Below are 14,295 nucleotides of genomic sequence, written 5' to 3'. Positions count from 1 at the left end.
CCGAGGAACCAGAACCAAGGAAGACCTCTTTTTCAGGGCAGGGTTTACAACCTTATCCAGCAGGATGCCGACGCCGACCCAAACGTAGTACAAGGTATGTACACTATCTGTGACCATATTGCTCATGTTTTATTTGACACTGGTGCATCGCATTCATTTGTTTCACATGTTTTTGCTTCCAAACTTAATGTATCACCTGATAAACTTGATTCATTGTTGTTTGTGTCTACTGCTAGGAGTGAAACACTATTAGGGAAAGTTATATACAGGACTTATGTCGTGGAGATAGCAAATAGGAAACTGAGTGTAGACCTGATAGGGTTAGACACGGGAGATTTTGATATAATCTGATGAATGGATTGGTTAGCGGCGCATCACGCCACCATAGACTGCGTTAACAAGAAGGTTGTATTTAATGCTCCCAATGAGAAGCCATTTACAAATTAATAAAATCGTTTAGTATTTATTCTTTGATGGTAAGTTTTTTTAATTTTTTAGTACCTTAATCTTGCTTATTTCTCTAACTAGACAAGCCCAATAAGGAAATTTGTATCCAAGAGATTCCGGTAGTTCGAGACTTTCCAGATGTGTTTCCGGACGAATTACCCGAACTGCCAGTAGACAGGGAAGTCAAGTTCACTATAGACTTACAGCCAGGCACCCAGCCCATTTCGGTTGCTCCTTACCGTATGAGCCGCATTGAGATGGAAGAGCTAAAGAAACATATCACTGAATTGCAAGACAGTGGTTTTATTAGACACAGTGTGTCCCCTTGGGGTGCCGGAGTCACTTTTGCAAGGAAGGGAGATGGAACGTTGAGACTGTGTATTGATTACAGATGATCGAACAAGATTACGATCAAGAACAAATATCCCCTTCCCAGAATTGATAACCTCTTCGATCAGCTGTAAGGTGCACAGATCTTTTCTAAAATAGACCTGTCATCAGGTTACCATCAGGTGAAGATAAGAACAGAAGACATCCCCAAGACGGCCTTTCGAACTAGGTACGGACACTATGAGTTCCTGGTCATACCATTTGGGCTAACCAACGTCCCGGCAATCTTTATGGATCTGATGAACAGAGTCTTCAGAGAGTTCTTGGATCAATTTGTTATCGTGTTCATCGATGACATCTTAGTCTACTAAAAAAACAAAGAAGAACATGCTCACCATCTTGCCCAAATTTTGCAGGTCCTCAGAAATAAGAAGTTATATGCAAAGTTGAGTAAGTGTGGATTCTGGCTTGAGCATACCGCCTTCCTAGGACACATTATATCGAAGGAAGGAGTATCAGTGAATCCCGAAAAGGTTGAAGCGGTACTTGGCTAGGAGAAGTTGACATCAGTTAAGGAAATCCGGAGTTTCTTGGGGATGGCAGGTTATTACCGCAGGTTTGTTGAATGATTCTTCAGCCTAGCAGCTCCTCTAACCCGACTCACAAAGAAGAATGCCAAATTTGAGTGGAATGAGGACTACGAAAGAAATTTTTTAAAATTAAAGAAGCGGCTGACTACTGCACCCGTACTGGTTTTACCGAGTGGATCAGGGGGATATACAGTTTATAGTGATGCCTCCTATCTAGGCCTGAATTGTGTCCTGATGCAGCATGGAAAAGTCATAGCATATGGGTCCAGGCAGTTAAAGAATCATGAGAAAAATTATCCCACCCATGACTTGGAGCTTGCTGCAATCATACACGCCTTGAAAACCTGACGCCACTACTTATACGGAGAGACCTTTCAGATCTATACCGATCATAAGAGTTTGAAACACATTCACTCAGAAGAATCTCAACATGCGTCAGAGAATGTGGATGGAACTCCTTAAGGATTATGATTGTGATATCTTATACCATCCGGGCAAAGGCAACGTAGTAGCAGATACTCTCAGCAGAAAAAGTGCAGGTATCTTAGCCCATTTGATGGTTTCAGAATACAGGCAAATTAAGGCCACACAACGGGTTCGACTTCAGGACTTGAGGAGAGTCACATGTTTGGGCTGCCTGACAATCCAACCCGAATTAATCCAGAGAATAAGGGAAGCCCAGTCAGTCGACCCCGCCCTGGTAGCCCGCAAGAAAGATGCAGAATAGGGAGTGAACTCAGAATTCCGAATCTCTGCCGATGGATTACTCCGTTTCCAAAATAGGGTGTGTGTCCCAGATGACAGTGAGTTAAAGAGAGACATCATGACAGAGTCCCATAGCTCGAAGTTTGCCATGCATTCAGGAAGCACCAAAATATACCAAGGCATGCGACCCCGGTTTTGGTGGAATGAGATGAAGAGAGACATAGCCAACTTTGTATCCAAGTACTTGGTATGTCAGCAGGTCAAGGCAGAGCATTAGCGCCCAGGTGGGCTACTTCAGCCGTTACCGATTTCGGAGTAGAAGTGGGAACACATCACCATGGACTTCGTAACGGGATTACCCAAGGCACGTTCAGGACATGACTCCATCTGGGTAATTGTTGACCGGCTTACCAAATCTTCTTACTTCTTGGCCATCAGAATGACCGACCCCTTGGACAAGTTGGCAAGAATGTATATCCAGGAAATAGTCAGATTGCACGGAGTTCCAGTAACAATGGTATCCGACAGGGACCCCAGGTTCACTTCTCAGTTTTGGAGTAGCTTTCAGCAAGCCATGAGAACAAAGCTGTCTCTCAGTACTGCCTTCCATCCTCAGACTGATGGACAATCAGAAAAAACAATTCGTACACTTGAGGATATGCTCCGAGCATGTGTCCTTGACTCCGGGGACCATTGAGACGACCATCTACCCCTAATAGAATTTGCCTACAACAACAGCTACCAAGCAAGCATCGGCATGGCTCCATATGAGGCGTTATATGGACGCCCGTGCAGATCACCGATTTGTTGGGAAGAAGTGGGCGATAGAAGATTGTTCAGCCCGGAGTTGGTAGAGGAGACCACGTCTAAAATAGTTAAAATCAGAAAGAACATTCAGACGGCTCAGAGCAGGCAAAAGAGTTATGCGAACACCCGTAGGAGAGATATAGCGTTTGAGAAAGGCGACCGGATGTTCCTTAAGGTCACTCCTTTCAAGGGAATTAATAGGTTCGGCAGGAGGGAAAAATTGAACCCCCGATTTATTGGATCTTTTAAAATCTTAGACAGGATTGGTACTGCTGCCTACAGACTAACACTGCCTCCAGAACTCTCCAAGGTCCACAATGTATTCCACGTATCCATGCTACGTAAGTACAACTCGGACCCCTCCCATGTATTGGCTCATGAAACGCTTCCACTCCAAAAGAACTTATCTTATGAAGAAGTACCAGTCGGTATCACGGACCGAAAGAGCAGGATACTCTGCAACCGGAAAATATCATTTGTAAAGGTCGTGTGGCAGAACCACACGCTAAGGGAGGCTACCTGGGAGTTAGAATCAGATTTTAGACACCAGTATCCCCATTTGTTCGACCAAGAGTAAGAGACAAATTTGGGAGACCAAATTTCTTTAAGGGGGGAAGAGTTGTAACACCCAAATTTATTATTTTTATTTTTTAATTTATTTCAATTTATATTAGAATTTTAGTTTAATTTTTCAATATTTAATTTATAAAGTTTTAATTTAATTTAATTTAATAAAAATAAAAATAATAATAATGATAAAATTTGGTAAAATTATTTTTGGGATTTAATTGAAATTGATTTTGAAAAAAAATGGTGAAAATTTGGATTCTGGGGGTGTTTTTGAAAAAAAAATTGGAAATCGGGGGTCAAAACGCAATTTAGGAAAGTTGTCACGTCAGCAGCCCAGTCAGCAGCCCTGGCCAACCAGAACACTCCGCGTGGCAAGGAAGCTGACGCGGGAGGCCACGCGGGACGGAGCCACGTGGGCGATTCGCGTGCACGCGATCGAACGGTTCAGATCTCACGCATGCGGACAGCTCAGATCTCACGCGCACGGACGGCCCAGATCTCACGCGTGCGGACGACCCAGATTGAATCACGCACGGACGGCCCAGATTTATTCCCATTTTAATCGCGATCGGACGGCCCAGATTAAATCGTGATGGAGGACTGAGATTAAAAGGAAAAGGTTATAAATAACCTCACCCACACCCGACCTCAAACCCTAGCCGCCAGTACCCTCGCCGGAGAAGAAGAACCAGTCACTGGAAGAGCCGGCCGCAGCCACCCGCACCGCACCATAGGGTTTTTCGACCGCCAAACGAGGTAAATTTTCTCTCCTTGGCTCGTTTTTCGATGCTGAATCCGTCTATGGCCAATTCGGAGCCAAACCACCTACCAATCGGCTGGAAAACACCGCCGAAGTCCAGCGACGCCGCCGCGGCTTACCTTGATTCTTGCCTCCAATGAGGCCCTTTCCGATTCCTGTTCGATGCAATTTTTACACCACTGTGATCACCGTCCTTTTCTCTACAGGTTTACCGCAGCAAAACATCAAACTGCAACTCGCACCGGAGAAGCCGCTACACCCGAGAGCTCCGCCACCGGTAAGTCTCGGTTTTTCGTGATTTTTTGGCCCACTGAGGGCCCTAGAGTTGTTTTATCGCAGGAACCAATGCAAGTTTAGCCGAATTTGGCCGAAAACGACCAACCTGAGGCGGATCGGCGCCGCGAGCGGCGGTGCCTCGCCGGAGCACGGTGAAGCCGCCGTGCCGGAATTCTGATATTGGCCAAAAAGGGGCCCTGGGTCTGATTTGGGATTTTTTGGGACACGTGCAAGTACCGGTAGTGCGTTTCAGTTTTCCGAAAAAAATTCAGGGAATTTAAGGACAGCCCGGAGGCGCATTGTAGAGTCGATTTTAGGTCCCGAAACAAATAACGATCTCTCACCCTGTTTCCTATCACGGTATTAAAATTTAATAAATGATAAACGGTATTTTATGAATTAATAGATATGTATAATTAATTAAAATTGCTAATGGAACCCGAATCTAATTTGTTTTTTTGGTCAGTTGTTGTTTGATCTATTTTATAATTTTAAATGCAATATGGTATCTTATATATTTATTTTATGGTTTCGTATGCATGAATCATGGTTTCATTTATTATGGTTTGAATTATGGTGAACCCGATGTTGTGTTGTTTGTTTGGTGTTCATTACTGGTTTACGTGTTTATATTTGATTTAATAATTGAGACCAAGGAAAATGGAAAAATGTTATGTGAATTGATAAATGGATAATGTAGACAACCTGACTAGATATCCTGAGAGATGATGGACGGACCGGGTCCGTAGGGAACCCTACCGGGAACGTGGTCTCTCATATCGGATAGGGTATGGAGACCTTATGTGTTTTGGCGCCCATACCGGACGGGGTATTGAGGACGATCCGTTTCACCCTCATACCGGACGGGGTATTGAGGTTTATGGTTTTTAGGCACCCATACCGGACGGAGTATGGGGACGGTTCTGAAATTAAATTATTAATGTTAATGGTTCACGTGTAGCGGGAACCCCCTATGAATCCCCATGGATACTAGTAGGCTGGTAAAAGAAGAAATTTGTTATCTGATTATTGAAGTCCAAAAGTATAACATGTGTTATGTTACACAGTGTATATGAATTTATGATAGTTATAATGTTATTGTTTTCATATGTTATTTTCATTAATCTCACCGAGGTAAGTGGACAGTAAAGGTTTTTATTATTAATAAATGAGTTTGTTATAAGTTATGCTCCATTTGTCGTTTTTTTTTTCTACCAACCTTTACTTCTGTGGCAGTAAGATAGTGTGATATCTTTACTGGGTTAGTGTAGCTCATTCCTTACTTAACCATTTCAGATCAGGAAGACGTGGTTCCCGAGTCCGTTCCGCTGGAAGACGGCGAGTTAGACGCTTAAAGATTTTATAGTTCTATTTATAATTTTTATTTCGAGTATTTCTTTTAATTAACTTATTCTTTCAGACGTTGAATACGTTTATGGTTATTGTGTAAGGGATGTCAATCAGAATTTTTATTTCGCTTCCGCATTTAAAATTTTTAATATATACATTTTCATTTAAATTTCCGGAGCCATTACAATTGGAGTTTTCATTCTCACTCAACCCTCTCCCATTTTCAGCCCATACACTGCCACCTGTGGTTCCTTCCTTTTCCCACAACAATCTCATTACACTGTTCCTCAGCAACAACCTCCTCTGCATTCCCTTCCCGAACAACAACCAAAGGCAAGATAGCCTCCCCCTCGACCTCCTCTGGATTATTGACTTCCTCATCTTATATCTCCTCCATCGACGGCACAAACTCTCCCTAACCTCCTTCCTCTCCCTACCGACTGCATTCCCCAACTCTCTGTTGCCATATTCATCACCAGAACTCCTCACCAATGTTTCCTCCGTCACCCTCGTCTCAAACCCTTTCACCCTTTCTGCTTTCCTGATTCTCAGACCAGAACCTTTTTGTTTTCCCTGGGCCAAGGGCCTCTAGGTTCTCCTAAGCAAGGGTTTGCTCTCCATAACCCATTTCCCCTTCTCAACCCATCTTATGCTCCACTTTGGTCCCTTCTATAAATTGTGTGGCCAAATGAAAATGCGTTTACCAACTGAAGCCCAAAGTTCTAAGCGGTCCCACTAAAACAACACAATTCAGTTGCTTTTTGAAATTAAAATTTTACCAACCCAGGTTAGGTTCAGGTGTCTTCTTCTCTACCCGACTCCTGTCTCCTCCTTTTTCACATCCACAAACTGCCTCATCTCTAGTCTTCCAGCATGACCCTTCAGCTCTTCACTACAGTTCAGGCATCTCAGCAAACACTTTGGCGCCCCTGTGCCACTGGAAAGGCAATCTCCTCTTTTACCAGCTTTAGGCTTTTCTGGGATTGGCTCCATGGAGCTCAAATGGTCCTTCACATTGCCTCAAAGAAAGCCTGCTTGTGGACCCTCGAGGATGTAAATCTTTCTTCGCACTTCCCACTCCCTTATGTAAAGACAATGAATCTCCCACATTTATTATCTTCTATGGCCACCCACAAGGACATGTTGTTTTTGACCATACTTTGCACCCAAAAGTCTTCTGCTTTCATCCAATAGAACTCCTGCAGTCCAACAACCACTCTAACCTCCTCTCTCCAGAAGCAAATCGACAACCTGAACCCTCTTTCACTCTCACTCACCCTTAAACCTTCACCTCTCCTACCTACAATCCCAACATCAAAATATTTTATTTTGATTACAAGAAATCTCCTAGTCAGAGAATGCACCATGACCACTTCAGGTCTCACTATTTTCACAAAGTAGTAGCAAGACACTAACTAACTCTCTCTCTCTCTCTCTCTTTCAGAAAAAACTAGACAATTATTATTTTTTTAAAATAAGAAAAAAGGGGGATCTTTGGGGATAACCAAGACAATCATTATGGTCCTTGAGATGTGAGGCCCAACCTGTTACATATTGGCATATTCAGTGGTTCTTGTTTTAACCTTTATTTCATACACCTGAGCAGCCTCCTTGGCCTCAGAGTAAGTTTGTTGAATAGCCCCTAAATACCTTGTGTTGTTGGGAGAAACATGCAGGTATCATTGATTTCAGGTGTCATGGAACTCCACAACCATGACATAATAAGAGAGTCCTCTTTATCCTACAAATTGGAATCCGAGTCTCCTTGTTTAGGGTCAGTTCCCAATAGGTGCTTCAATTTTCCCTTGCATTTGAGAATGGTTCATAATAGTTACAACCAGTTCAGGCAGTTTTTTCCATTCAGACGATATGTTGCTGGAATGTTTTAAACTTCACCTTTTAACTAAATTTTGTTTGGCCAAGAGTTTGAATTTTGGTTGAACTAATTTCTATGATTTCAAAAATGACTTTTCAGTTAGGGTTTAAATCTGATGACTGTTTGTAAACAGATTATGGTGAGAGAAGAAGATGCACCAATGAGGGTCCAATACCGAAGGTGCGGCACCTTAAAAAGGAAATATTGGTTATTTTTAAAAGGTGCAGTAATGAAGGCTACAGAAAAATTGCAAGGAAGATGACTAATACCATGAGGGAGATTAGGAGAAAAGATTCACTTTATTATGAACAATAGATAAAGTGCTTCTTCAGCATGTACACTTAAGGAGAATGATAATTTTTCTAAATTCATCACCTAAAACATAGGAATTCCACTGATTTAGGAAATATACTGATTTCATTCTAATTAGGAAAGTACATATTTTATGCTAATTAGGAAAATAAAAACTTTATGCTGATTAGGTTTAATATGCAGCTGATCAACTGATTCACTTTCCACAGATAAAATAACGTCTTTAGCATAAAAAGAGTGTCACATAGATTTTCAACTATGGTTTTAAGAAGCAAAAGGAACATATATCTTTCAAAAAAAAAACAGACCAGAAGCAAAATCTTTCAAAAAAAAGTTCAAGTTGAGGACCTACTCTGAATTGAAAAACTCTAACCAAATGACAACCAAGACTAGTCCTTTAGCCAAACTCGCTCAGTTAGCTGCAACATAAATATGTTAGCAGCGTTATTCAATAGAAACATAGTGCTATTCCAATAGTAGTGCCTTCCAAGGGCCTATTTTGTTTGTATAAACTCATAAATTCTTCTCAGAGCTTATCATTTAGTCCAAAAGACAAAATGCAATTTCTCAAAAAGCCCCTTGATTAACATAAATAACTCATTCATGTGCTAGAATATATCGAATTTATCCATGTTAAAATTTTGTGCATGGTAATTAAAATACACAACTTATTTGTTTCTAGTGGTTTGTGTCTGATATCAGAGCATTAATACACAAAACGGCCAATGCTAGAGAATAAGTGAAAAGAGATATAGAAAATACTTAGCCACTTTCTCTGGTGTGACATATAATAACTTGAATTTACAATAATCGGAACTAAGCTCTTTAAGGATCTCCAGTTGCTCAGCCCACTCCATATTGGCACTTAAGTAAGTAGCAGGAATATTTGCCTGCAGGTTGAAGCAAGGTAGATTAGATTAGTCCCTAGTAGATTATCCTGGCAAAAATTATTGACTCACTAGAAGAATAAAGAAATGATATTACCTGCAACAGACTCATTATTTGATCTTGGATAAGTGACACAAGTGGAGATATTACCAATGTTATACCTGGACAAATAAGAGCAGGAAGCTACAAGAAAATATAAAAAAACAAAACGTTTAAAATCTTACACTGCAAAGAAGGAAAAAAGAAATAGTAAATAACATTTTGTCACTGGGAAGCGGAACAAGCTACGCTTGAGGAGCTAAGTCTAATTTCCTATATCTTTCTGTCTAAAATGCATGAAACTGCTAGCATTGTCAAATCAGCAACTAAGCATGTTAATAGAACTGACAACAACCTCTAAAGCACAGAAGGGAATGACAACAACACTAGTAGCCGTATATAAACAGACAAAAAAAAAACCAAAAGAAATCTAGTCCTTGAGGAAAATTCTCCTCACCTGATATGTTAAGCTTTTACCCCCTCCAGTTGGCATTAAAACAAAAACATCATAGCCACTCATTGTTGCATTAATGACCTCTCTTTGATTGGGGCGAAATGAGTGATTTCCAAAAACTTTCTTGTTATTGATCTGAATAGTAGCAAAAACCAAATATAAGTACACACGGTAAAAATATAAAAATCGACTATGGTTCAGCCAAGCACCTCTAACTTCTTTGTCCACAGAAAATCCCTGCTGCTCCACTTATGGTCATTTGAACCCTCAATATAATTTACTTCAATAACCTTCGGAATATACAGTTCCCTCTCCACATTACCTGATGAAATAGCAACCCTACCTTCAGAGGAGATTGATTCTGAATATGGATTCCACTTCATGTGGATATGTGATTCATTCAGATGAAACTGGTCACCGGATCCCAAATGATCCATCCTGAATATACGAGCTTGAGGTGTGTCATACTGAGAACTGTGAGTTGTTGCAGATGTGGAGAAATGTGACCTTTTTCTTTCCATGTCACAAAGATATGTTTCAAGTTGCTGAAGTTGCTTGTTCAAGCGTAACCTAACAAAGAATTCATGCATAAGATTGAGACCTTGTCGTCAAGTTACACTTACCAAAAAGATTTTAGTTTATTTTTATTGAAAACAAATAACAAAAATTGTGTATGCAACAATTCCTTCTGTATGCTTTTGCACAACTCGGTGCTTCTCCCTATCTACCATTATTTGATACATCACGGGATCTTCACAGATATAAACTTGTTTCTCAAGTAAGAAAGCTAACAACGAAAATGAAAGGGGAAAGGAAGCAAAACCTATCTTGACGAAGCTCCTCCAACTGTTCTTTAGTCAGCTCAGCAGCATTGTCAAGCAATTCGTTTGATATAGCAATTAACTGGTCCTTTATTTCCTGTACATGAGTACAAGCTTCTGGGCAAACCCCAACCTATGTCAATTTAAGAGAATTAGGTACATCAAGTGACAACTTATTAGGATGCTAGCAACAAGTGGGGAAAAAAAAAAAAAGCAAGCAGCAGACAGACCTTAAACCCATGAATGCATTTTGAGCACAGTTCAGGAGGTAAACAAGATTCTTCTTCTCTTGCAGAACTGTTTCTTTCTACATTTGGCATTCTAGGTGGAAACATTGAAATTGATGGTTGAGGAGTGCAGGTCGATTGGTAGTGTTCCATGACAATTTGATCCACATCTATATTCTTAAGCCCACATGAAAGACATAAATATATACAACCATTCATTAACAGATGCACAGCCAAAGATAACTGCAATCAATTTTAGTACCACAAATGAAGTGTCAAGAAAAACATGTTTAACTAAATGCTCCGCTGAGGTACTTGAATAATCAACCATCTCACATGGACAGATGTGACATATCTGTTTAATGTATTACAGAATCAGAATAGATAATGGATGCAAGGTTGCATAATCAAGTTACCAATTATCAATTTTGATTATGATACTTTAACATGGTGATATTTATTACCTTAAGTATGTCATCGTCATCCATTCCATCAGCCGAAACTTCCGGACGCTCCTTCGTTTGGCCTGCATGCATAGGACGATCTCCATATGATCCATCCAAAGCATTGGAATGAGTACCATTACTCACCAAAGCATCAACCTTATTGTGAACCCTCAGACCTGTTCTAGTTTCTGTAGTATCAACAATATCTGGCGGACAACTGTCCATGTACTTTGCTGTTTCAGTTGTCTTAGCATTAATTTGACTGCAGTTTCGCCGTGTATGTGTATATTTAGAATTTTTGCTACTACCATATGTGGTTTGCAAGGATGTTTTCCTGATACCATCTAAAGAATTATCAATATCATGTTTAAGTGAAGCAGTTAAACCAGGTTTTATGTATGTCCTGCCCGTTGGAGGATTGGAAAGAATCTGCCATGCCTGCCATTAATAAATCAGAAAGACTTAGGAAAAAATCTCATCACTAATAACAGATGAAAAGTAACAGCACTAATAGATCCTCCCTAGAAATATTTCACCTTTTCACTTTGCGGACTACGCAATCTTTGAAGATTCTTAATTTGACAGGCCACTGACCTGAAAAAAACAAAAAAAAAATATATGTTTTGAGGAAAATTTTGGATTCTTTGAGTATAATTCAAAAAGACATTATCTGAATTAACTATACTACTTCAATCTGAATATTATGGAATTTACTATACCAACAATCAAATAAATTCCTGCAAGTCCCATCAGGTAAATCATACAATAATTTGTTCAACATAAACAATCGGTCAATAAGGATACTTGTCAAAGGTAAGAAGAAGATTGATATTTCTTACATGATATCATGTTTTTTAATCATAAATAATAAAGCCAATTGAGAGAAACAAAAGACCGCAAAATAGAATTAGTTGAAATCATAGAACTCCTCAACCAACTTAATATCATCAACATTACTTTCCGTAAACCAAACAAACTGCATTTCACCAACAACCAAAATACGGAACCATCAATTAGATATATTTCTATCGAGTTCATTGCTCTAATTTCATTTTATTTCTAGCGCAGTAAAACAGTACGTTACCTAAAATTATGTATTCTACTGAATAAGTAAAATAGTGAAGCACCTGGCACCCGTTCTTCCTTCTGTAGAAGGCTTTTGTTTTTCCAACGAGAAAAGGAAATTTGAACTCAAAACCCTACTCATGCATAAAAAGTTATCATGAACTTTGGCATGTTCCGACCAATTTACTTTAGGAAGTTTGTCATCTCCTTTGCGCTGGTTGCATCTGCGAATGTCAATCACAAAACCAACCAATCAAAACTTGCAAAAGAACAGGATGATAGACTTTATAGATAATCAAAATCTTGCCTCATATGCCTTCCATTATCCATTGCCGGGGAGAATAATGACGGAGTTTAAATAAATCTTCTCCTGCTCACAAAAACATATCAATCTAAAAACCTTGTACAAGAAAGAAAATCCAGAATAGTCTTAGAGGCTAAAAGGACAAACAATTGGAGGTAGCCGGAAAATTGGGAAAACAGCTGCAAAAGAAAGCGGTAAGAACCTTATGGAGTTTTGATGAATGGATTTGCTCCGGCGGGCGTGCGAGAGAGAAATGTAGTAGACATGAGGAGACAATGATTAATGGCGCGGAACCTGAAATTTTATGGAGGGAGGAGGGAAATCAATTAATTTGGTTCTCGAAAAGTAGAGAGGGGAAGCGGTCCCACGATTTCCCCATCACTTCGATCAACGGCTATGTATCGTCATTAGATTTTAATTTTATTTATATTTATGTCTAAAATACTAAAAAAATTTATGTATTATATAAAAATATCTAAAATTCTCTTTAAACCACTTTTTTAAAAAAAATTATGTGTAATCAAAGTGTTTTTGAACTTGTGGGCAAGTAACCAATCTATATGGTAGCGTGTATGTATGTATAAACATATCATAAAGTAGGTGGATAATTTAAGGAAGAAGCGAGTGGGGATGAGATGGATCTAATGAAGTTTTCAAAAATGGAGGATCATTAGCTTAAGGAGAAACTATTTGACAATTTGTTTTGATAATTAGTCATAATAAAAATATTTTAGTATACATGTGGGTTTAAACCCTTTGTCTTACTATTAGTAATAATAAATAAGGTTATTTTAAGGAGCCTCGATTTCGAGGAACAACCCAAATGGTCAAATCCGAGTCTATAGGGCCTATGGCCCAAATGTCAATGAGCCCCGCCGAGTTTCAAAGGTAAAACTCACCGTACTATGATCATTTGCAGTATAGTGTATGATGTTGATGATAGTACCATGCGACGACAATGCGTATAATCCTGCTAGGATAGCTGCTTGTTTATGTATATGACATCAATGAACCCCATAATTGATGCATAAGTCTAATTGATGTTTGATCACTGCCCGAACCTTGATTTATTTTGCATGATGCGGGAAGACATTGATTTAAAATTTGCATATGGGTTTGGCCCTTCGCTTTACCTTGGTAAATGATGAAGAAGGTTGTCCTAGTGGGTATTGCCTCAAGAGAATGACTCGAAAGCTGAGCCTAAGTAAAGAGCCTTCAGGCCGGATATATGAAAAAGGGGCCTACAGGCCGGATAAATTATGGAATCCCGATGGTTTCAAAAATAATGGCATTGCGTATACATATGAAATAATATAAAATTGTTGTGAGCATGACATAAACAAGTGAAAAGAATAGAGAAATCCATTCGACTGTTATCTCTAAGGGGTTTCTATTTCTCCCTCATCTGAAAAAGTGTTGGTGAACTGCTCTTTTTGATAATCGACGGTCCCTTTGATGAGAGCGGATACGCGTTAGGTACATGTAGGGCCACAGTGGTGAAATACGACCGTGGTTATAGTTTAGATAGGGAAATGAAATGAGAATGACCCAAGAATGGGTCGGTGATTTACAGTGGTAGCCGAGGATCCCTTCTACCCTTAGTGGATATATGTTGTAGTAGCTTCACACAAATGTCAATAAAATATATAATAAACATAGAAGTTGTTTAAAATACTAGTCATGATTTGCATGATGGTTCATTTATTTGCAACATGTGCTATTTGTGTTATTGGTATCTCTCTAATGGTTTGTATGATTAATTCTTTTGTCTATTGAGTATACCACGGGTTGATTTTATATAACTTAACATACCTATATAAAAGTTGAGTAATGGTGTTCTTAGTATGATTGTGTAATTGTTCCACTAGATTTCTTGATAAATACATGGGTTTTCTAAATGTTTAAATGACCCATCTAGCAACGATTCTCCAAGGTAAGAGGTGTGTACAAATTATTGCTTATGTTATTTACTTTTTAAACCTTTGTCGTGTGATTTTAAATATTGTTTTCCTCACTGAGTTTACGTTA

At 39.4% G+C, this 14,295-nt stretch overlaps 1 protein-coding gene across 3 annotated transcripts in view; it reads right to left on the bottom strand.

Annotated features, from left to right (window-relative positions):
* Nucleotides 1-12,636, bottom strand: part of LOC110817328 (ATP-dependent DNA helicase Q-like 4A) — a 48,694-nt gene extending 36,058 nt beyond the window's left edge. The window contains exons 1-11 of one of the 3 annotated variants that reach the window (XR_015817025.1): nt 12,470-12,636; nt 12,271-12,333; nt 12,026-12,187; nt 11,435-11,492; nt 10,917-11,336; nt 10,456-10,629; nt 10,228-10,358; nt 9,614-9,974; nt 9,408-9,539; nt 9,008-9,094; nt 8,786-8,913 (exon numbers count right to left, since the gene is read on the bottom strand). Coding sequence is in view for 2 of the 3 variants with exons in the window: in XM_022045821.2 (XP_021901513.1) it covers nt 8,786-8,913; nt 9,008-9,094; nt 9,408-9,539; nt 9,614-9,974; nt 10,228-10,358; nt 10,456-10,629; nt 10,917-11,336; nt 11,435-11,492; nt 12,026-12,187; nt 12,271-12,293 (1,676 nt within the window). In the remaining variant the exon portion in view is untranslated. Of the gene's footprint in view, nt 1-8,785; nt 8,914-9,007; nt 9,095-9,407; nt 9,540-9,613; nt 9,975-10,227; nt 10,359-10,455; nt 10,630-10,916; nt 11,337-11,434; nt 11,493-12,025; nt 12,188-12,270; nt 12,334-12,469 lie in introns of those variants that run through there. The other 2 variants (XM_022045821.2, XM_022045823.2) reach the window with 2 other exon arrangements.
* Nucleotides 12,637-14,295: the final 1,659 nt, after the last annotated feature.

The sequence above is a fragment of the Carica papaya genome, chromosome 2 (genome assembly GCF_054855325.1).
Source record: "Carica papaya isolate Zhongbai chromosome 2, ASM5485532v1, whole genome shotgun sequence".
Lineage (NCBI taxonomy): Eukaryota > Viridiplantae > Streptophyta > Magnoliopsida > Brassicales > Caricaceae > Carica > Carica papaya.
This window is presented reverse-complemented; position numbering and strand designations above follow the sequence as displayed.